This window comes from Mustela putorius, unplaced genomic scaffold (genome assembly GCF_011764305.1).
Source record: "Mustela putorius furo isolate JIRA1106 unplaced genomic scaffold, ASM1176430v1.1 tig00000997_pilon_pilon_pilon, whole genome shotgun sequence".
NCBI lineage: Eukaryota > Metazoa > Chordata > Mammalia > Carnivora > Mustelidae > Mustela > Mustela putorius.
Window position 1 is genome coordinate 4,320,319 of NW_025421527.1, and position 23,551 is coordinate 4,343,869.

The window sequence follows — 23,551 nt, forward strand, 5'->3', positions numbered from 1 at the left end:
TCCCCTCGTGCCTGCCCCTGACCTCGGGGCTCCGACGCCCCTCCGGGCTGCGGACTCCACAGCCCACCCTGCCCGCCTTAGCTTGACTCCTGCGCCCTCCCTGGAGGACCTTCACGCAAGCTCTCCCGGACCCTTCTCCTGGACCCTTCTCGGCCTCTGTGACTTGTTTTTCTGACCAGTTTGTCTCTAGAGTCGAGTTGCTGACGAGTGTCTGTTTCGCAAGAAGTCTCGGAGCGGGGGACAGGGTCTCCCCCATCCGACTAGGGGCTCCCGGAGGGCGGGGGCTGGGTTTCCCCATCAGACGGGGACTCCCTGAAGGCCACGGCTGCGTGTCTCCCCTGAGACTGGGGCTCCCTGAGGGCCAGGCCCTTCCCTGGCTTGGCTTCTCCTGGACTTCCCCGCCCTCCAGCCCGAGATGACGGGGAAGTTACCTCCTGGACCCAGGAGATGGGATCGGGGAGGGGCCGCCTCACCCATCTGGCCCAGCCAGGCCCAACCCGTGAGAAAGTCCCTCCAGCTTTTCCCCTCCCGTCCTGAAGGCTCTCTTCCTTACCTGGGCCTTCATTACTCAGCCGGGCTTTTAGGAGAAAAGGCACAGGCGCCCCAGTTCCCTGCCTGCGTCCCCCAGAGTCTGTGGGTAGAGCCTTCTCTCCACAGGCTTCTCGGATTTCTACCATGGAGGGGGCAGCCGAGGGCCGCAACGCCGAGCCTCCTCTGTCTGGGAACCACCGAGGGCAGGGAGGGCAGGAGAGTGAGAGCCAGAGAAGGCAGGAGGGCAGGGGCAAGGGGGGGAGCTCGTGGGAAGCTCCCCTGGGGTAGGGTGACTGCAATGCCCAGCAGGGGCCCGACCCGCCCTGGCACCACCATCTGACATCATAGGGAAACTGAGGTCCGCACAGACACTCTGCAAGAGGCAGGAGCGTAGGGCTGACACGGACCTAGCGACGTCCAAACTAGAAGATTCGGGGCCCAGCCAGACAGAAGAGGACAAAGCCCGAGGGAGCCAGGGCCCTGGGTGGCACAGAGGCCCCCAGATCCCAAAGGCAGCCTCCCCGCCCGAGTGGCAAGAAGAGCCAAGCCTCCGGAACCCCCAGGGTGCTGAGGAGAGGGAGAGGCGGGGAGGAGCCTGGCAGAGGGGACGCAGGGGTCAGGCAGGAGGGGGAATCCAGCAGGGGAGGGTACTGAAGGCCCCAGGGGTGGGAGTCAGAGGAGGGGGCGCGCTGGTCAGGCCCTCTGACCCGCGGTCCCGACAAAGGGCTGCCACAGGCACAAGATGGATGGAACTGGGGCGTCCAGGCCCTTTGTGGCGGGGGATGAAAGGGAGCGGGCTCTGAGGAGCGCCCCTGGGCCCCCCCCAGGCCTGTTGGCTCCCCTGCCCCTCCCCCCGTGACCTCAGGAGCCTTGGAGTGTTGTGGGGGGGTAGGAGAGGCCAGGAGGAGCGGGTCCAACCAGGCGTTTCCCCTGGCTGGGCCAGCCGCACCTGAGAAAGATGGGGGGCAGGCCGGACAGTGGGGCCCTGGGGGGGCTCCGGTGTGTGCGGGAGTGCATCGGTGCAACACACAGGGTCTGCGCCCACGCCGGGGAGGCCCCCCCAGAGCTGGCTGAGACTGTGGTGCCAGCGGGTGCCAGGGGTCCCCCCCGGGCCCCCCCTGCTCCTGCAGGCCTGCTGCCCTCCTGACCTCTTGGCTTCTTCCTGTCCCCGTCCGCCTTGGCGCTGCCAGTCGAGAAACCAGTTCTGTGCCTGGGCTGGATAAGGATCTCTGGGCTGGGTGCTTCCCAGGCCACGGCGGGAACCTGGCAGGCGGACGGCACCCTCCCCCCAGGGTCTCCCCGCTCCTGGCGGCTGCCCGCCTCGCCCCGCCTCACCCCCCACCACCGTCTCGACCTTCCCAGCCTCCTCCCCCTCCCAGCAGCCTTGGGTGGGGCAGAGGGCCTGGCTTGCCTTCTCCCTCGGGTGTCCTGGAGGCTGGGTCCCTGTCCTGCCGCCCCTCCCCGCTGCCCCTTTTTTCCTCCAGCCCCCCGCAGGGCCCTGACAATGGCTCCCCACCGCAGGGTCAGCCGGAGGCCCAGTCACAGGCCTGTAAGGGGGCAGGGTGAGACAGGCTTGACCCCACTTAACCCCAGGCCACGCAGGGTCTCTTCCTGAACCATCACTCAAGTCCCAGGACATTCCGGTCCCTCCTCACCCCCCCCCCCAGGGGCTTCCAGAGCCATCTCCTCCATTCTCCCGCCACCTCCCCAAATGTCTGCCTTTTCTCTGCCCCTGCCCAGCGCCCCAGAAACCTCAGACCACTCCCAGCACCTCTGCCTCCACCTCACCCTCCAGGGGCTTGGCCAGCCTCTCCCGGCTGCCCCCAGGAAGCTGGCGGCTTGCAGGGGGCGTGGGAGATAGGGGGCAGGGAGGAAGGCCATTCGGAGACCCGGGCGCCTCGGGAGGAGATGGGACTCGGGCCCGAGCCCCCACCCCCACCCCTGGAGCGGAGCAGGTGTGCGGAGCCAGGCTGGGACTCAAGCCGGTGACTCAGGCCCCAGCAGACAGCTGCTCTGTCCTCAGCAACCAGCCCTCCCTTCCGCAGCCCGAGGTGCAATCTTAGAAGCTGGGAATTCTAGAAGCCGAGCGCAGAGTCCCAGAAGGAAGGGCCCTCAGGGATCCTGCCTCTCCTTTGTCAGAGGAAACTGAGGACCAGAAAGGGGTGTGTCCTGCTTGGGGGGTTGCTCAGGCAGCAGGGAAATCCCTGGTCCCGCAAAACAGGCCGCTTGGGTCCAGTACCAACGAGCTGGGTCCCCGGTTGCGTGAGCTGGGCCCCTCCGCACCCTCCTGCTCTCCAGCGAGGGGAGTGGGTTTCTCAGGGTTGAGAGGCCGCTCCAGTCTCCGCAGTCTGTTTTCCGTCTCTCCCCCCGCCGTGGGGCAAGCAGATGCCCCTCCTTGGGCCCCTCTTCTCTCTTTCTGGGCCCCAGATTATGAGGGCCCGACAGGTGCCGGGGCCCTTCAGTCTCAGGTGGGGGATTATAAGCTAAGGTTTCAGCAGGAGCCTAAAGGCAAGGGTATCCCGGGCTCGGCCTAGAGCAGCCTGGGGAGGGAGAGCCATGGTCCCCTGGCCTGGCCCGGCATGGGAGCCGGACACCCAGCCCCCACCCGTGTGGGCCCTCCCAGGGATGCATCCGAGCACCAGGAGGAAGCCTGGGGGGCCTCCGCCTACCTGGGTGACACACAGGGAATGTGGTATCACGGTTCCCAGGGGCCAGGCCAGGCCTTTTGCGGACGGGCAGCGTTTATGCCCTGGCAAACATGTTCAGAGCTCAGCTCTGTGCAGACCCTGGGTGGGGATAAACCCCCGGCCACTGAGGAAGTAGTCTTGACCCCTGCCAGGCGCCCACCCTGTCCTTCCACAGGACCCCTCGGCTCCGGAGCCAGGGGGGGCCTCGGAGCTCTCGGTGCGGGACAGGGTTCCAGGAGGAGGACGGCCCTCCCCTGCCCCTGCGGCCTCTCCTCCCCGCCCTGCAGAGGCTCAACTTTTCACACAAGCTTTCCTGGGATTGTCTCTTCTGTCATCACAGCTCCTGACGCAGAAACCAGCCAGGGAATGTGGAAATGCCCAGGCAGAAAGGTGAGGCCGTCCCTCTGGCCACCTGCCTCGGGACGAGAGCGCGGGCCACAGCCGAGCCCCGCGGCGCCGGGGGACTCCCCGGAGGATGCCCAGGAGAGAGTCACCCTCCCCAGCCCTCTCTGGCTCCCACCTGCCCTCTGCGCTCTCCCCAGGGAAGTCCTTCCTCAGGGCTGACTTAAGTGCCTCGTGCTGCGGTGCTGCCGGGTCAGCTCCTCGCAGACGGACCCGGAGGACACGCTCCGCTCACAGGTGGCTTCGGGGACCAGGCAGGCAAGTGCGTGGGCGCAGCCGGGTGGGGACGCTGCGGCCACTTCCCTCACCTTTCTTCCCTTGCTCTCCGCCCCTCCCCCACGCTCCCCCCCTCAGCCCCCACTGGAGCTCCTGGCTGGGAGCCAGCATTGTTCTGCCCGGTTCCCGGCTCCCTCACTCCTTCCCTCCCTGCCCTCTGGTGGCCGTGGCTCCTGGGCACCCGCCTGTCTGCCCCGCAGCGTGCCCGGGCTGGGGCGGGGTGGGAGCAGGACGGCAGGTCCCAGGCTCTGCTTCCTCCTCACGCTGTCCCACAGACGGAGCGGCCGGGAAGCTTGGGTTACTTGGGCCCCCTGGTTATTTTTACTGCCACCAGCTCACGAGATAAATATACCTCCCCCTCCCCCCCAGCTGCCCCGACGATGAGCCCCTCCTCACCCAGGTTCCTCAGACCAGGCTCTCTAAGGTCTTCCCCTCACACGCCCTCCTGGTAGGTCCGCCTGGCCCCGGACTCCCAGCAGGGAGACAGTGTGGCCCCAAACCCCATAGATGAGGGGAGAGGTGTCCTGACTCCTCCCCCTCACCTATGGAGTTTGGGCTGGGGCAGGCTTCCCAGAGCCCCGGGGAGGAGGTGCTGGACAGGAGCTGCTCCTGCAGGTTGGGCCTCGGGGCGGGGGCTGGGATGGGGGCTGGTGGAGGCCCTTTCTCACCCCACTCCGCTCCTGTCTGGTCCCACAGCGCAAGCAAGTTCTGCCTGCAACTAACTTCTAGGCCTCTTGCTTTGGTCCAAAGAACATTCTGGGCAGGAACCGCAGCCTCTCCACGGAGGGCAGAAGACGGAGCCTGGGATCAGGACAGTGGCTGTTCATTCCTGGACTGCAGGAGTCTCCGGCCTGAGGAAGCCCCCAGGGTCCTTAGGACAGACCCCAGCGAATGAGCCAGTGCGTGGTGGGTCACACACCAGCAAGAGAGCACTCTCTCCCTTGGTGACAGCCGCTGCAGTCCCGAAGCAGGTGATGGCCGCCCTGTCCGGGCTGACCTCTGGCCCCACAGCTTCTGCCTCGCAGGCCTTTCTTGGACCCACAGAAGAAAAGTCTGGGCCCTTTTACCCAAGAGCTCCCAGATGCCCAGGATGACCCCATCCTCTGTATTTACTTTCAAATACTCCATGCGCTCTGTCCATCAAGAATTCTGTTACAGGGGCACCTGGGGGGCTCAGTGGGTTAAAGCCTCTGCCTTCGGCTCAGGTCATGGTCTCAGGGTCAAGCCCCGCATCGGGCTCTCTGCTCAGCAGGGAGCCTGCTTCCTCCTCTCTCTCTGCCTGCCTCTCTGCCTGCCTGTGATCTCTCTCTGTCAAATAAATAAATAAAATCTTAAAAAAAAAAAAAAGAATTCTGTTGCACACACGGCCTACCCCTCCACGCCCTGCGTCTCTGTCCTGCTCCCCGGAGGCCCGCCGTCCTCTTCTTCAGTTCCAGCATCCGTTTGCTTTCCGGAGACGCTGTGTGTGCGCCCGTGTCCGCGGGACGCGCTGTTCTGCCGGGATGCGACTGTGCAGGTTCTGCCCCGGCTCTTCCTTCGCTCGTGGGCTTCAGCCGCGCGGCGGTGACCCCCACGGTCGGATCCAATGAGCACAGCGCACAGCGCGCAGCCCGGAAAAGCCAAACACCAGCGCCTGGAGGGTGTGGAGCCACGGGACCTGCTTGAGGCCCGCTGGTGGGGACAGGACACGCACGCCTGCTTCGGAGAGCCGCGTTTGGTCCCGTGAAGGTGTGCGATCCCCTCCCAGACGGCCTCGCAGGCCAGGAGGCCTGGGCTCGGGTGCTCGGGTGGCGCTGGGCGCCAGGACCCACGTCCCCCCACCCCCATCCTGGCGCTCTCATCTGTGAGCTCCCCGGAAGGATCGGGCAGGCCAAAGCAAACCGTCTGGGCTCAGGCCCGGAGGTCTCACCATCCCGCCTCAGATGAGAAGCTGGGACTCAGGGAGTTTAGGGGTCTCCGGAGGACTCCCACTCGGGTGTGCCTCGAGAGCCGGTGGTCTGCACAGCCTCCCCCGCAGCCTTGCCCCACTGCTCCAGGCATGAGGTGAAGGGGGTGTCTGTGCCCTCCATCAGGGCGGTGCCCCAGCCCAAACTCAGCCCCGGCTATGGTCTGTGAGGCAGCAAACACCCGTCAGGGGCTCTGTGTGGGGAGGCCTTGGTGGCCCGGCCCGTGTCCCCGATCCCAGCTCCAGCGCCCCCAGCAGCTCCCCTGTCCTTCCCTGTGCACTTCTCCTGAAGCTGGGCGGGCTGGGGGTGGAGGGGGAGGGAGACTCAACTCTAACCAGGCCAGAGCGGCTTGTGTCCCAAGTCGGTCACCTCCTGGCTCCGTGTGCCCTACGGTGGCCCCGAGCCAGATGACAGGAGAAGCACGAGGGACAGCAGAGACTAGACTTGTCTGTGCTTCCCTCTCTCTGACGTGTGCGGTGACCCCAGCGGCTTCATCCCCAGAGAGAGGCGCGCACAGTCCAGATTCTGACCGTGTGGTCTCGGACGGTCACCCTCTCGGGACGTCTCCTCCCGTGAAAACCAGGCACCAGCACAACGCTAGTACCTGCCTCACTCCCTAAAACTTAGTTTTCAGACTTTCGGTTCTGGGGGGCGGATGGAGGCTTCTTGAGGCAACAGCGGCCCCTGGCGCCACACCCCGCTACAGGCGGCAGACTGGCCGCGGGGAGCCGGGAGCCGGAAGGCTGCCTCTCTGTGGGGTGCTCACCGGACCCCTGGCCCGGAGTGCCCACAGACAGGAGGGGACAGCACGTCTTGTTTCTGTACCTTCTCTCCGGGAGCGGCCCGTCCATGCTCATGGCTCCCCCCGTCCCCCCGTCCGCCGTCCACCCCACCTCAGTCCTCCGCAGTGACCTTCCTAGGACACAAGTCTGAGCAGGTTACCCCGTGACTGAGGTTAAAACCCTTCCGTGGCTCCCTGCTGTCTTGAGGGCAGAGGCCCCACTTTAACCCCACAGCACCCTGCTCTGCCCGCCTGTCTGTGGGTCCCATGGTGTGGCCCCCTGTGTCCAATACGCCCAGAAGCTCCGGGACGGGTGCCCACAGGGGTTCTCTGTGATTCCTTCATGAAATTTATTCAGAGCACGCGGTGCCCCCCGCATTCGAGAGGGGGCTCCGGATTGCTGTTCCAGTACATTCACGAGAAAACCAAGACCCAGAGCGGCGCACTGACGCCTCCAGGTGGCCTAGAGGGATAGGGCCCTGCGCAGTGCTCTTTACCTGCTGTCTGTGCGACCGTGGCCTGGCCAGGATGGAGGCGGGGAAGGCCCCCTGCCCTGCTGCGGAGGACGGGCCTCCACGCCAGGCCCAGCTGGCTGGCTGGAAGGAGGGGGACAGGGAGGCAAAGGGAGGGCCGCTATCTCCCTCTGCGGTCCCTTCAGGACCTCTGGCAGCTTCTCCGTGGGAGGGGGAAACGGGGCTGAGTGCCGCTTAGCCAGTGCTGTAGTCAGGCCCCTCAGGCGTGGATGCCCCCCCCGGGAGGGCTTACGGCCCCACGGCAGCTCCTTTCACGGCATCTTCTTAGCACACCACACCTCACCTGTCCCTCCCCAGGGCACCCTCTGTCCCCACCATCCCCATCCAGAGTCTGTTTCCCTAACTCCGCCAGGCCCAGAGGGAGATGAGCACGCTCCTGGCCCAGGACCCCAGCGTGCCCTTCAGGCAGCCCCCCTGTGAAGACTGGTCCCCTCGGGAGCCCGCATCCTCTCGCCGTGGAGGGCATCACACTTCTCTGAGCCGAGGAGGGAGAAGCCGCAGCCTGCCTTCCGGAGCAGCATCCCAGCCCATGTGGATGGGGCGCAGAGACCTTCCCAGTGGCTCTGGGATGCTCCTCCAGGGCGGTGTGGGGCTCAGAGGCTCCCAGTTCTAGTTCTGGAGCTTCACTGGGACAGGAGCAGACGGAGAAATCCTCCATCGAACATCATTCCAGGTTCTCTCGCTGCCCGCTTCCTCTGGGATCAATTCCAACCCCTCAAAGTCCCCCTGAAAACAGTGTCCAGAACTATCCTCCACGTACTGAGGGCAACGGGGCTCTCACCTCTGGTCTGGACACCCCGTGTCCATTAACCGCTCACTGGGCTGGGCAGCCATTTCCCAGCACTGGTTCACAACAAGCTGTGGTCCGCTAAGACCCTCGGTCTGTCTTCAGCGGAGAAGCTCTCCTCTTCACTGTTCCCTTCTTATGCCTGCTGACTTTGAAACCAAAAGCAGATTTTTACATATATCCCCATTAAACGTCATTGGGTTCATTTTTTCCTATTTGGTCAAACTGTCTCGGCTCTTGCACGAGCCGTAGATCAGACAAATGAGGTCTGCGCTTTCCTCCGGCTCTTCAGCAAACGTCCGCGGCCATCAGGCTTTGGGGACGGCCGCTGAACTCTGTGTCTGCCCACTGGAGTGTCATGTGGTCCGTGTGGCCTGGGCCCAGGAACAAAAGTGCAGCCGAAAGCCTCACAAAAGTCCCGGGAATCCAGTACAACCCCAGGGCAGGGGAGAGGAGGCCATGTGGCCCTCCACGCGCCCCCTGAGTGCCCACTGGCCCCAACGGAGGGCCTTCTTCCCCTGAACATGTCATCGCTTCAAGTGTCACTTACCTGTTGGCGGTCGGCTGAGCATTTCCGCAGCTCCGCCAGGCTGTGGTTGCCTTCGGAAACTCAGTGCCACACTCCTCTTCAGGATGTTGAGCATTTCCTCTCTCCAGGATCCCCAAACGCAGCCCCAGGGTTCATGAGAGAGTTGGCTCCAGGTGATGGCTTTCGTGGGGATGGTCTTTGAAGACGTCCCCACACGTGGTCTGCTTTGATCTTCACAACAAGCTTATGGGAATGGGTATTAACCTCCTTTACCAAACAGTACACAGAGGGGCACATAGAGATGTCATGTGATCTGCCCAAGGTCCTTTAGCTAGAAAGTGCAAAAGTCAGATGGGCTGCTCTCTCCTGGACACAGGCCTTGGGAGCCCCGAGCCCAGGCCAGACAGCAGACTTTGTGGGCTAATGTGAGGGTGGAGAAGCCTCAGCCTTGGGTCTGCTCCCACCAGCCCCTCCTAGGCCTTTAGTCCACGATTTGAGTGAATTCCAAAGCCCAGCTGGCCTGGGGACAGGGGTGGGGTATTGGTGAGACCGCCGTCTGGTCACTGACCCTGTTCTACCCCCGCCCCCCAACCCGGAAACCCTGCCCGTGCTCCAGCTCCCCCAGCTCTCCGCGGACACTTTGGCTAGGTTCGGTCATAATGTCACTGTCCTGGGCTGGGGCGAGGGCTGACACACGGCAGGGGCGTGGTTAACACTTCCTAGATTAATCTGGATTTATGTGAACAGAAATTGCCTCCCCCGGTCCCCTCTGGCCCCTTTGGACGCTGCTGCCCTTTCCTCTGTGCTCTCCGCACCTTACCGGCCCCTCCACCGGGCAGAGGGTGCCCTCCTCCAGAGGGCCCGCCCCGCGGCTCCCACGCCAGTGATCTCTCAGCTTCCAGGATGCAGAATCCTCAAAGGTGTGTTTTGCGGATTCCGTCTGAGCGCGCCGGTAAGACGTGGGAACACGATCCGGCCCCTTACAAGGACCAGGAAAGGGACCGGCCGCGACCAGGAGGGCCCCTTCTTCCTCCTCGCGGCCCCGCCGCTCACCACCGGGGGGCGCCCTCTGCCCACTAAACGCCTCGTGACACCGAGGGCGGGAAGGGGCCCCCTTCCCTGGGAACTGGGGGAGCCTTGCCCTCCCCGAACAGTGGGTTTGTGAGCCTCAGGCCACAGGGAAGAGCGGCGGGAAGCACCGAGCGGAGCGGTGGGCGCGCACCGCCCCGCGCATCTCCCCGCGTCCCGGCGTCTGTGCACACGCCGCACCTCCGGACAGAACGTCCTTGCACTCTCTCTCCACGCGGGGTCCCCCCACCCCCGTCCTCTCTGCGATGCCGCCTTCTCCAGGGCGAGACGAACCGACGTCCCGTGAGAGGCCCATCATTGCTCCCGTTTTGTGGATGAGAAACCGAGTCCGAGGACTTCGTAAGCGGTACCTCTGCTGCGGGTGCTGAGGAACAGGGACCCGCCCCGCTGCCGACCCCCAACCCCCGCCATGCCCGCCCGCCCCCCCTAGGCGTCGGTCCCCGGCCCCCTCCACAGGCCCAGCTCTGGGCACGGCCTCCCCCGCAGGCAGCCTCTCGTGGGATCGGGTTCCCCGGGCAGGCGTCGTGCTCGCTCCAGCTCCCGCACAGCGCGGCGCACGGACGCGGGCGGGACCCGCTTCCTGAACTCCAGGGGTTAAGGCCCGGGTCCCGCCCCCTTTCCCGCCAGGCTGGCGGGAGTATGAATAGCCTCGTTCTCACTCCCGACGCTCAGTCGCTCCGCCGCTTCTCGCTCCGCCCCGTCATTGTCCCCGGAGGTCTCCTTTCCCCTCCCTGTGCGTCCTAAGAGCTGTGAGAGTTGCTGGCTTCTCCCGCTGCCCGGCGTCTCTCCGCCTTCGGTGGGTCAGGCTCACGAGCAAGATGGAGGGCTGCCTGGGGGAGGAATCTTTTCAGATGTGGGAGCTCAACCGGCGCCTGGAGGCCTACCTGGCGCGGGTGAAGGCCCTAGAGGAGCAGAATGAGCTGCTCGGCGCGGAGCTCGGAGGCCTCCGGGCACAGACCGGGGATGCCTCCTGGCGGGCCCGTGCCGACGACGAGCTGGCGGCCCTGCGGGCCCTCGTCGACCAGCGCTGGCGGGAGAAGCACGCGGCCGAGGTGGCGCGCGACAACCTGGCGGAAGAGGTGGCGGGCGTGGCAGGCCAGTGCCAGCAGCAGCGGCTGGCGCGGGAGCGGGCGGCGGCCGAGGCGGCCCGCATCCGGCGTGCAGCCGAGGCCGAGAAGTGCGCCCAGACCCGGCTGAGCGCCCGGGCGGCGGAGCTGGAGCGCGAGCTGGAGGTGGTGTGCGCGGCGCACGAGGAGGAGCGCGCGGTCCTGAGCGCCCGGCCCCGCGCCCCCAGCCGGCCCGCCGCGCCCCGCGGGCCCCCCGCGCCCGCGCCGGAGCTGGAGGAGCTGGCGCGGCAGCTGGGCGACGCGTGGCGCGGGGCGGTGCGTGGCTACCAGGAGCGCGTGGCGCGCATGGAGACGTCGCTGGGCCAGGCCCGCGAGCGCTTGGGCCGCGCGGTGCAGGGCGCCCGCGAGGGTCGCCTGGAGCTGCAGCAGCTGCAGGCGGAGCGTGGCGGCCTCCGGGAGCGCAGGGCCGCGCTGGAGCAGAGGCTGGAGGGCCGCTGGCAGGAGCGGCTGCGTGCCACGGAGAAGTTCCAGGTGACAGGGGCAGGGCGGGGAGCCCTGCGGTCTCCGTGGGGCTCAGGGACCTGGGGAAGGCAGCGGGCTGCGGGATTGGTGGTGGCTGCCCAGTCAGGAGCCACTACTTAGAAAGCCCGTCCTGGTGCCAGGACGTCCCCCACTTTGTCTAGAGTAGGGTGGGGGGTTCAGAGCCGTGTCAAAGAGCACACCCCTGGCCTGCCAGGAGGGACAGGGGAGGGTCAGGCACAGGACGGTCGGTGGCAGTGGCCTCCTCACTGTCTGGCCATAACCACCCCCTCCAGCACCCCCCAGCAGCGCTTCTCCTGGGCTCTGGTGTTGCTCAGAAGATGCACAGGTCCCCACTCCCAGCCCCCATTGCTCCCCAGCGCTGAGTCTGCCCAGTTCCTAACTGCCCCCTCCCCCTGACGAGAGGGGTTCAGTGGCCCCCATGTGCGGCCCCAGTCCCACTCCCCTGTAACGTCTGCTCAGCTCCCCCCCAGCACATTCCAGAGCCCGGGACAGCTGCTCCCCGTGACGCGGCACGGATGGGACCAGCAGCTGAGAAAATAGCCTCCCGTCTGGGCCAGACAGAGGTCTGGCCACCGCCACCTCCCACCTCTCCTCTCAGAGGAGAAAGATTCCAGAACATGTGGGAAGTGGAGGGGGTGGAGGCCTCGTGTGAGAACGGGAGACAGTGATCGGGACCGGGACTGCGGGCTCCAGGCCTCTTGATTAATCGTTTTTCCTTCTGCATCCACTTTTGTTCCCGTCTCCTCCCTGGAATCCGTCTCTCCTCCTCCCTCCCCTCCCCCTTCCTGTGGGAGCTGCAGTCCCATTCACTCCCAGAGGGCCGGGAGGGGTCGCAGACCTCAGAAACCCCAGAGGGGGTGCCCTGGGCAGGACGTAGGGTTGTGGGGCGGGGGATCCACCAGGGGGCAGAGGGAGCTGCAGCCCAGGGGGCCCGCGGGTTCGTTAGGGGGGAAGCCTGCCCCTTCACGGGCTGTCCCCCCCTTGTTCTGCAGTCTGCTGTGGAGGCTCTGGAGCAGGAGAAGCTCGGCCTGCAGGGCCAGATCGCCCAGGTCCTGGAAGGTCGGCAGCAGCTGGCACAGCTCAAGATGTCCCTCAGCCTGGAGGTGGCTACCTACAGGTATGGGTTTCCGGGCCCGGCCAGGCGCACGGACGCGCACACCCCTTCCGAGGCCAGGTCACCACCAGCGGGGCCCAGAGCCATGGGTGGTGGGAACTGGGCTGCCGCCAGGAGCTGTGACTCCCGGCCGGCGTCCTACCCCACTAGGGCGTGTCCCACCAGAGCCCACCTGCTCCGGTGTGTGCTCAGGAACGAAAAAGTCTCCTGGGCCTAGGAGGTCCCCCAAGGGGGGGTGATGTTGCTGAGTGGGACGGCTTCAGGAGAGACCGCTGGACACACAGGCGTGGGGGGGTAGCTCTCCATCCAGACCCCGCCTAGGGGCTGAAAAGCCCAGTCTGCACGTGTGTGTGCGTGCGCACGTGTGTGTATGCTCACGCCAAGAGGATGATGTCCCCGGGGAACCCCACAAAGGATGAACTGCAGGTTGGGGCCGGGGGCACCCGACCTGGGCCTTGGTCTCCTTGTCTGGAGGTGGGGGAGGGGCTGGGTGACATCCAAGGCCTCTTCCATCCTGAATGTCAGGGGCCTGAATCCCCTTGAGCCCCAGCCCCCTGGCCCTGCCCAGCCCTGCCGCTGATCACATTTCCTGTTGGCTCCAGAAAGGCTGAGACCGAGGAAGTGCTGCCTCTCTCAAAGCCACAGTCTCTTCTGGGAAATTGGCCTGGGGGGTTGCGGGGGGAACCCTGGGATGGAACTTGAGGATGGGGCTTTGCCTTCGGGTGGGGCCAGAGCTAGACATGCAAGGGCAGTACCCCAAGAATTCACAGGCCACCCAAGACAGGGACCCCGGGACAGGATCAGGAGGTCAGGGAAGGCAGGGTCCCGAGAGGGAAGGTCAGTGAGGGTCCTGGGATGAAGAGGAGGAACCCGAGCTCAGAGAGTCGGAGCCCCGTGGGCAAGGACAGAGGTGAGATCACGGCAGACACTAAGCAGACTCAGAGTCCTTGAGAGGAGCAGGAAGTGGATGCTCGGCACCCCCCACCCCATCCCCGGACCCTCCTCATTCCCCGTGGGGCACCGAGGCAGGGTCATGGACACAAAGACTGCCACTGCCCCCCAAAGGCTTGGGATCCAGAGTACTTAGAGATCCCAGGATGAGGGCTTCGACCCCCAGTCAAACCACCCGGGGAAAGGGTCAGGCCCGGCTTAACCACTGGTTTTTGAGGCATGAAAAGGATTTGGAGAGAGAGCGCGGAATTCATTTGCTTTTGTCCGTGACCAGCTTTGGGGGCCCTGGGGGAGAAGGAGGGAGCCTATCCCATGGGAACAGCATGAGAATTCCCACTTCCCTGGGAAGCCCCCCACTCAGACCCTCCAGACTGAACTGTGGACAAAGGCGGTGATTAGCATGAGAATCGGCCCCACAGGGAGGATGAGATCACTGGCCTAGGGTTGGGGGTGGGGGCGGCTGTGTGGGTGTGTGCACACTGTGTGGACTGTGTGGGAATGTGCTGTGTGTGAGTCTGGCCGTGTGTCCCAAGCATGTGTGCGATGCTGTGGTTTCTGTCCATGGGACTCCCCGGGCTCAGCCAAGTGTGACCCCACGTGTGGCTTTTGTGCGGCAGTGGGAATGAAGAGGAAGCCCGCAGGGCCAGGGACACTGGCTCAGCCGAGTCCTCCCAGGCCGGCTTGCCAGAGGCCTGCGGACAGACGGGCAGACGGCTGACCCCACATCTCCTCCCTCATCCCCAGGACCCTCCTAGAGGCTGAGAATTCCAGGCTGCAGACCCCTGGTGGTGTTTCCAAGGCTTCTCTCTGCTTCCAGGGTAAGAGGAGGGGTCAGGCCCTCCCCCACCCCACCCCCTTCTTTGCTCTTTAAGCCCCAGAGTAATTCCTATCCTGGGAGACCCAGTCTAGGTCTTGAGTCCTTGGCCTCCGGTACCAGTGAGTGGACTCTCAGCCGAGCCAGTGGAAGGTGGGGCAGGGCTCACGGGCACTCTTGCCAGAAGTGGTAGCTGCTTCGAAACTCCCCGCCAGTCCCTACTGACACTGTCTCTTCCCCTCTGCCTTTCCAGACCCTAAGCTGGAGCTGCATTTCCCTGGGACCCCAGAGGGCCGGCATCTGGGACCTTTGCTTTCTGCCCTGAGCCCTACTTCCCTCTCCTTGCCCTTGCCTGATACCCTTGAGACACCTGTGCCAGGCTTTCTGAAGAGCCGAGAATTCCTCCAGGCCCGTACCCCAACCCTGGCCAGCACCCCCATCCCACCCACACTTCCGGCTCCCTGCGCTGTTATAGATGCAGAGATCGGAGCACAGGATGCCCCCCTCTCCCTGCTCCAGCCACAGATTGGGAGGGAGCAGGCCCCAGAGGCTATGCAGGCTCTGGCCATCCCTTCCAGCATTCTGCCAGGACCAGAGGAGCCTGGGGGTGAGCAACAAGAGGCCGGTACTGGCCAGTCTTCTGAGGATCACACCTCCTTGGCCCCAAGTCTCAGCCCAGACCCCTGTAGTTTAGAGGCCAAAGGGAGAGAACCCAGGGGGTCTAGAATGGTTAGCAGATTCCAGGACGAAGGTGAAGGGCAAATTTGGGGGCTGGCAGAGAAAGAAACTGCCATAGAGGTAAAAATGGTGAATAGTTTGCAGCAGGAAACACGGCAAGAAGATGGGGCTCTGAACATGAAGGAAATCCAAGACTCCCAGGGTCCTTTGGAAGAAGAAACTCTGAAGTCTGTGGAAGAGGAAATTCAAGAGTCGCTGATATCTCTGGAAAAACAGAGCCACGAGACACTGAGATCTCTAGAGGCGAATCCAGAATCTCTGAGATCTTTAGAAGAAGAGAGGTTAGACGCATCAAAAGATCTAGAAAAGGAGAATCAAGAGCTATTGACATCTTTAGAAGAGAAGGATGTAGAAGTACTGAGACCTCTAGAAAAAGAGACTCAAGGGCTACTTAAACCTGTAGGAAAAGAGGACCCACAGACATTGCAATCTGTAGAAAAGGAGAATGGAGAACTAATGGGGTCTCTTGAAGGTAATGGAGAGACATTTTTATATCCAGAAAAGGAAAATCATGTGTTAGAAAGGTGTCTAGAAGAGAACTTTGAGTCAATGAGAGATTCAGAAAAGGAGACTCAAGAGCCATTGAGATCTCTAGAAGATGAGAATCTAGAGAACTTGAGACTACTAGAAAAAGAAAACCAAGAGTCTCTCAACTCTCCAGAAGATGAGAAGCATAAGACCTTGAGACCTCCAGAAAAAGAGAACCAGGAACCAGTGAGGTGTCTAGAAAAAGACGACCAGGGGACATTGAGACCTCTAGAAAAAGAGAACCAGGAGTCCTTGAGGTCTCTAGAAGAAGAGGACCAGGAATCCGTGAGACCTCTAGAAGAAGAATACCAGGAGCCAGAGAGGTCTGTAGGAGATGAGAACCAGGAGACATTGGGATCTCTAGAAAAAGAGAAACAGAGGTCCTTGGGGTCTCTAGAAGAAGAGGACCAGAAGATAGTGATACCTGTAGAAGAGAACCAGGAGGCAGTGAGGTCTCTAGAAGAAGACCAGGAGACACTGAATCCCCTAGAAGAAGAATACCAGGAGCCAGTGAAGTCTGTAGAAGATGAGAACCAGGAGACATTGGGATCTCTAGAAAAAGAGACCCAGAGGTCCTTGAGGTCTCTAGAAGAGGACCGAGAGACAGTGAGACCTCTAGAAAATGAACACCAGGAACCAATGGTGTCTCTAGTAGAAGAAGACCAGGCAATACTGAGACTTTTAGAAAAAGAGAACCACGAGTCAATGAAGTCTCTAGAAGATGAGAACCAGGAGACCTTGGGATCCCTGGAAAAAGAGAATCAGAGGTCCTTGGGGTCTCTAGAAGAAGAAGGCCAGGAGACAGTGAGTCCTCTAGAAAAAGAAAACCAGGAGCCAGTGGAGTGCCTAGAAGAAGAAGGCCAGGAGACTTTGAGATCTCTAGAAAAAGAGAATCAGGATCCAGTGGGGTGTCTAGTAGAAGAAGACCAGGCAACATTAAGATCTCTAGAAAAGGTGAAACCAGAGCCACCAATGTCTCTCGGAAAAGACCAGGAGATATTTAGATCTCTTGAAAATGAGAATCAACAGTTATTATGGTTCCTAAAAGAAGAGAGCAGCAAGGCAAGGAGATCTTCAGAGTCAGAGAATCTAGAACCACCAAAGTCTGCAGGAAGCGATTGGGGAATATTGAAATCTCTAGAAACTCAAGAGCCACTGTGGTCTCCAGAAGAAATGAGTCAGAAGACAACAAAACCTCTAGACAAGGAAATTCAAGAACCACTGGAGTCTGTGGAAGACAGCCAGGAGATGCCGAGGCCTCTAGAAAAGGAGGCTCGAGAATCACTGGGCCGTGTGGGTGAGTGGAACCTAGAGAATCAGGGGCCTCCAGAAGAGCTGGGTCAGGAAAGCCAAAGGTCCCCGACCGAGGAAGAGACCCCCGCACAGACGGGGGACCTGGAGCCGCCGAGGTCTCTGAAAGAGGCAGGACGGCAGTCGCCAGCGCGTGCCCACCAGCAGGGGCGGGAAGACACGCTGGGATGTGGAGAACAGGATCAGGATTCGCCCCCTGGCAGGGCGGCGGTGGGCCAGGAAGCTGAGGCAAAGCCCATCATCGTGAGGGAGTCCGGTGGCTTCGCGGGGAAGGAGGAGCCTGAGGGGTGCGGACAACTGTGGCTGGCGGCTGCAGGGGAGGCCTGGAGTGCTGGCGAGGGGCATCCGGGGAGCCCGGAGCCCCGAGAGCAGAGCGCGCCAGTTGAGGGAGCCAGCGGGGAGGGAGGCATTGAGGGCTTCCGGGACCCCGAAGGGCCACCAGAGCAAGTCCGGGCGCCAGGCATCCAACCTGCCCAGGAAGTATCTGAGGCGAGAGAGCTGGTGTTGGAAGGTGGACAGGAGTCCCCCGGGGGGGACCAGGCCTCCCCAGAGGTCACTTTGGGGTTAGGGACAGCTGTGGGCGAGTCTGCCGCGGGAAGCTGGCAGGGACCAGAGCGGGAGGTGGGGGGGCCGGAGGACCCAGGCTGCCCGGCCAGAGAGGAGGGGACGACACCACCCACAGGCAAGGAAGGTTTGGAGGGAGAGAGGAGGCAGGGCTCAGAAGGGTCCAGAGAGGACCCAGAGGAGGCAGATGCTCTGGACCCAGAGCTTTCCACCCTGTCCAGGAGGAGCATGGACCCCCTGGAACCTTCCAGAGGCTGGGAGGAGGCAGAGCTGGAGGCCCCCTGGGGAGCAGAGTCCGGGCTCCCCGCCGAGACCGAGGGCCCCTCTCCCGGGGGAAGCAGTAGGGGTGCCCCTTGGCCCGGGCCACTGGCGTTGGAGGAAGCAGGAGAGGCAGAGCTAGTGCTGGGGCCCACTGAGCCCCGGGCACCCACCCCGGTCCCTGGAGATGCCCCTGGGCTCCAGCTCCTGGCTGAGGGGAGCCGGGAGGCTGGCTGGGGGCTGGACGGCAGAGCGGAGGCCCTGGCAGGGCTGGAGGGGGAGCAGGAGGGCTTGGGTTCTGAGGGCAGCGCTGAGGACCTCCGGGAGGGCGAGAACAGGGAAGACAGTGAGGCTGACGAGCTTGGGGAGACCCTCCCGGACCCCACTCCGCTGGGCCTCTATCTCCAGTCCCAGGCCTCCCCCAGGTGGGATCCGGTCGGAGAGCCGAGGCCCTCCCCGCAAGGGGAGGCCAGAAAGGAAGGCTGGAGCCCTCCCGTCCCGACCTCTGAGGGCTGTGGGGCCCAGCGAGGGGGTGGGGAGGACCAGGACGAGGAGGAGGAATGCGGGCAGGACTCTGACTTGTCGGAGGAGTTTGAGGACCTGGAGGCTGAGGCTTCTCGCCTTCCCGGGGTCCCCAGGGAGGCTGTGGAACCTCTGGGCCGAGCTCCTGAGCCTGCAGCCTGGGCCGGGGAGGGCGAGTCGGACGGGTTTGCGGATGAGGAAGAGAGTGGAGAGGAGGGAGAGGAAGACAAGGAGGAAGAGGATGGGGGGCAGCCAGGGGCCGGCCCGTGGGGCCCAGGGTCCTCTGTCCGTCCCCTCCCGGCCCTGAATGGCCCTCCGAGAGGGACCTTCCCGGGGTTTGAGGCCACAGATGGCACCGTCGCCTGGGTTGACGGCCCGAGGGACGCGGCCGCTGGTGTCCGGAGAACCGCCCTGGAGACTGAGTCCCAGGACAGCTCGGAGCCCTCGGGCTCGGACGGGGAGTCTGGCCCCGTTTCCTTGGAGAGGGAGGACCAGGTCCCCGACCCTCTGGGAACACTCGGTGGGGTGGGGGACAGCCTGGGTGTCCCTGGCCAGGGCCCCAGCCTGAAGGAGGAGTTGGAGCGTGTGAGTGGGGGGGCGGTGAACGGGCTGCAGCAGTCTGACAGAGGAGAGCAGGGGACACTGGGGGGCCCCGCGGGGGACCCAGGCAGCCCCTTGGAGGAGGAGGACAATGAGGGGGGTGCCCTGAAGTCCCCTTGGGCAGGACCTCCTCTTCACCTGGGCGTGGGCCAGTTCCTGAAGTTCACGCCAAGGGATGATGTCGGCTCCTGGTCCTCAGGGGAGGACTAGAGAGCAGCCCGCTCGCTGAGGACTCGGGGTGTGGGTGCGTGTTGGGGGGTCCCTATGTCCCCTCCCTGCTCAGAGGCAGAACTCCTTAAGTTATGATCCCTCGACCCGTGGCCTCTGTCCCAGAGGCCTGACCGGCCAGGGTGAAGCAGGGGGGAGTCCCGAGAACAGAGGCTCCGGAAGGCGCCCCAGCCCGCAGACCCTGCCGTCCCAGGAGGCTGCAGCCGGCCGGACCACCGTAGGACTAGGCCCCTTTCCTGCCACACCCCTTCTCCCCTCCTGTCCTCTGGGAAGGGCTGCCCCCCAGGGCAGGGGGCTATGGTGGTCCTCACCGCAGGGCTCCCCTGCCCTGTCCCTCCTCGCTGCACCCTTGCAGGGGGTCTGGCCGCCGGGGGAGGGGGTGCTCCCAGGCTCTGACCGCCCCCACCCCGTGTTCCTGCCGTGTTGAGTCCGGCTCATCCCTGCCTGAATAAAGCAATCTTTGGTCTTTGACATCTGGACTCTAACATCTGGACTCTTCCTTCCCTGGGGCGGGGGGGGGGGTCCTCGGGGCCCGGTGGAGTAGAGATGGGGTGACTGGGGACGAAGCTAGTGCTGGGGAGGGGCTGCCTCTGCGGAGAGAAGGAACGGGAAGGCCTCCCGGGGCCCAGGGTGGGGGGCGGGTGGCCGTCCAGGTGACCCTGTGCTGGCAGAAGCCAGGGCCATCATCATCTCTGCCCACAGCACTGATGACAGGGATTAGGCTGGGGGCCGCCCCACCATCGGCTTTCTCCCTGCCTCCCCCGGCCCCTCAGTGCCGCCAGGATAATGAACCCCTTGCCTCCAAACCCTAACAGTCGTCTGGCCTGCGATGCCGACTCCACAGGGCTGGGTCAGAGCGGGAGGAGGGCGGCTGTGTGGCCCCTGCTCAGTGTTTGACCTCTCTGGACCTCAGACTCAGCCGCAGTGAGAGGCGCTGGGCTGGGTGGCAGGGAAGGGGTGTGGGGAGACCCTCGGGGGCAGGAAGAACCAGAGGAGGCGAGGTTCGGCCTGGGGTACCCCCTCTCCTTGCCGCTGCTCCTCCCCGCCCCCTTCTCTCTTCCCAGAAGGGCTCTGGGTCCGTGAGGGCCGGGAGAGGCCAAGGGTTCCCGGGTTAGATGGGGCCCTAGGCCTTGAAGTCAAGATACACAGAGAGAAACCGCTGGGGCTCTGGCTCACGGCCCCTCTGGCTCACGGCCCCTCTAAGCCTCTGGCTGGGGGCGGGGTTAAGGACCCGAGAAAGAAACTTCCCACACTGGGAGGCTGGCCCAGGTCTGGGAGCTCTTCCTCTCCCCAGGCGCAAGGCTGAGGGCCGGAGGACAATGAGAGGACGAGACCCAGGCCCGCTGGCTCCCACTCAGGTCCTCTGGCCAAAGAGGGGTGGGCAGACGGACAGGAGGCCCCGATAGACTCCCACTGTGCCCCTCTCCACGCGGGAGTCTCTGTCTTGGGACCCAGGCCCTCATGTCACATACACCCTGCCCTTGGGTGCAGGAGCCACTCCGTCCCCACCCTTCTGGCAGCCCAAGGTCCTGAGCTCCTTCCTGTACCCAGTGCTGACAAGGCCGGTCTGATCCCGCCAGCCCGCGGGGCCCGGGGGCCAGCACTCGGCGTCCAGGCAAGTAGGGCCACCCGCTGCCCCTGTCATGGGACAGAGGAGCCCTATGCTTGATCTCCCCAGGCCCTCGGGCACTGCCGCCTGGGCCAGGGGCCAAGGACAAGAGGCCAGGCCAAGCCGTCCTTCCCTGTCCCCGGGTGTCCCTCCTGCCCCCGACACTGGGATCCTTGATCCCCTACAGGGTCACCCCCACAATCCTGAACAGGGGAAGGATGCGAGTGAGACAGAAGTCAGGGCTTCCGGAAAGGGGGTGAGAGGCGTGTTCTCTTTGGAAATGGCCGTCTGTCGGTGCGATACGAGAAATGAAGGTTGGACAGTAACAGGGTCATTCCGGGAGCTTGTAAGAGTGAGTGTCGCTTTTCAGGAGACTCTGCTGAGCACCTGCTACGTGCTGTCACTGTACAGACTCCGAGAATCCAGGGTTCCTCGCTCCCTTCTTCTTTTTTTTTTTTTTTAAGAGACTTTATTTATTTATTTGACAGAGAGAGAGAGAGAGATCGCAAGTAGGCAGAGAGGCAGGCAGAGAGAGAGGGGAAAGAGGCTCCCCGCTGCGGGGCTCGATCCCAGGACCCTGAGATCACGACCTGAGCCAAAAGCAGAGGCTCTAACCCACCGAGCCACCCAGGTGCCCCGAAGAAGGGCTTCTGAAGTCACATTCGAAGACAGAGCCGAGGAGGAGGTTATGGAAGTGTAAAAGGAGGGACCTTGCCTGATCTGGGCTGGGGGGGGAGGGGGGGAAGGATCCTTGCCCCTGTAAAATCCCGGGGCCAAACCAGAGAGCCTGGGGGGTTGTGGAGCCGAAGGAAGGCACGTGTGACCAGAGGTGGAGGATGACGGGGGAGAAGGTTCACAGGGAGACTAAGGAGAGTCTGAGTCTCTGGGCTGAGGCCTTGTCTGGTGGCCAGGAAGTGTGCCCGTCTTCTTGGGGGAATGAAGAGCCAATGCTGGGCTTGAAGGATGCAGCACGACCAGATTTGTGTTTTCAATGTGACCTCTGTCGGCTGGGCCAGGATAAGCGTCGGGGTGGCTACTGCAATGGTCTGGGCAGGGGCGCTGGCAGGAGGGAAGAAGAGGACAGAAGTCAGAGACGCAGGATCTCAGCTCTTGGTGGCCTGCCGTGGGGGATGGAGGAGCGTGTGGCAGCCGAGGTTCCCAGGTTTTCACTGGGGCAACAGGAAGGGGGTTCCCATCTTCTGAGCTGGAGAATCTGGAGGGGCTGCCTTGGGGTTCGGAAGAGAGGGCCAGGGTGGGGACAAGAGCAGGAGGGTGGGTGGCCTGGGGTCACCCAGAGAGCCCAGGAGAGAGCTCCAGGCCAGGGAATGGGAGGACCCGGGCCCTCGCACCTCAGCGGACCCTGTCCTCTTGGAAAGTTCCAGGAGAGCGCGGACTTTGTCCAGCCCAGGGTCTCTGCGGGCCCCCAGGGTGCTCAGCAAACAGGTACAGAATGAATGAACCGAGGAATGAATGAGGGAAGGAACCGCGATGAGGTCAGACAACAGGAAGCGTTAGGGAGGGTGGGTCCCCGGAGGAGCAGGCGGCACCGTCCCTCCAGCACCACCCCCCACCGGGAGGACAAGCGCGGGGTTATTCTGGGGCCTCTGCCGCCACCGCCGTAAATACAGCCTCGGAGGGGCGGGGGCGGGGTGGGGGGCCGGAGGTGGCTGCCTCCGTTTGTTTGGGGCACTTCCTTATAAGGCCGTCCAGCCTGAGGCCCCAGAGGGTGAGGTCAGGGGCTGAGCTCTCCACTCAGCCAGCCCAATGCTGTCCTTGCTGCTGCCACCGCGGGCCACCGGGGTGCCACCCGCCGGGTCTCCGAGGGAATCAAAGGCCTGGGCTTTGGGCTCCGGCCAAGGGAGCTCCCAGTGGGGCCTCTTAAAGGGGCCGTCCGCCTTCCTGCCTGCTTTGCGTGCCCAGTGCACACTGGGGAGGGTGTCCGTGCAGGGTCCTCTGGGGAGGTGGGGCTGGGGCCCCGCTGTTCCCCTCAGAACCCCTTGGCTGGAGGCTCCACTTGGCTGTGGCTCCCTGTGGTCTAACCTTACACCTCCCGCTGCACCCTGCCCCCCTCCTGGCCTCTTCCATCACTCAGAGGTCCTTCATTGCTTCCGAAGGCGCGGGCGCCTCAGCGCCCCACGGCCCTCCCCCAGCCCCTCCTGGGAGACCAGCTGCTGCCACTTGACCCTGTGGTGTCTCAGCTGCCGTGTCTGTAATGCCATCCTCGCAGGGAAGGAGGAATGTGGTTTAATTTCAGCTGGAATGCGCCCTCTGGGCTGCCCACCGCGAGGGGAGGGGACGGAGACCAAGCCTGCACGAGCCCAGGAAACTCAACTGGACTCTGGGCTTGGGGACAGGCCTCCGGGTCCCCTGAGCCCTGCCCCCACCCTGCAGCAGAGGCCCTGCTCCAGGACGGGCCCCACAGAGGGATGGGTTTCCCAGGGAGCTGGGGAAAAGGAGGCTTCTTGGGTAAAGAAAGGAGCAGGTGCTGGTTCCGCGTCCGAGGGCCCAGCCTAGACAGAAGAGAGTCCCACGGGGCTGAGCGGGGAAGGGACTGAATGAAGGAGGCGGGGACAGAAGAGCCTCAGGTGAGCCCCCCCCGCCCACGCACCCCGAGTCTGCAGCCAGAGGACAGGGCGCTGTTTCCTCTCTCATCCACTTCTGTGTCTCTGTCCCTGCTGGGGCCCCTCCCTACCGCGGTCCAGCCTAGCACCCCAAACCCGGATCACACTTGTCTCTTCTCCAAACTCAGGAGCGCTTGGCTCTGGCCCCTTTATCCCAGGGTCCCCAGGGTGGACGGCCCACCTGTAACCGGACAACAGGAGGGGACCCAGAGCCCAGAGAAGACCTGCAGCCTCTCCGGCAGCCGCCAGCCCTCCTCCTCCAGCCCCGCGCACCCTGCCCTCCCCCATGACTCAGCTGCAGCTCCAGAAATAAACCCAGGCAGCTGCCAGGGGGCCACCGTCGAGGAACCAGCCCCCGGCAGCTGTGGGCTCAGCTGCTGACGAGCCAGGGCCCCAGGGTCCCGGGAAAGGGTGGCTGGAGGCCTCAGGGCTGGGGAGACAGCTCACCAGCTCGGCCCCTCCCGGGCCCTTGGTCAGCCAAGCTCACCACTCACAAGCCCGCTCTCCCTCCCCAACTCTCTC

At 63.8% G+C, this 23,551-nt stretch overlaps 1 protein-coding gene across 1 annotated transcript; it reads left to right on the forward strand.

Annotated features, from left to right (window-relative positions):
- The first annotated feature begins 10,142 nt into the window (after positions 1-10,142).
- NES (nestin) lies at positions 10,143-19,270 on the forward strand. The gene is made up of 4 exons (XM_045086723.1): positions 10,143-11,159; positions 12,164-12,288; positions 13,981-14,054; positions 14,304-19,270. The coding sequence occupies exons 1-4, from the start codon at positions 10,380-10,382 to the stop codon at positions 18,779-18,781; spliced, it is 5,457 nt and encodes a 1,818-aa protein (XP_044942658.1). The 5' UTR covers positions 10,143-10,379; the 3' UTR covers positions 18,782-19,270.
- Positions 19,271-23,551: the final 4,281 nt, after the last annotated feature.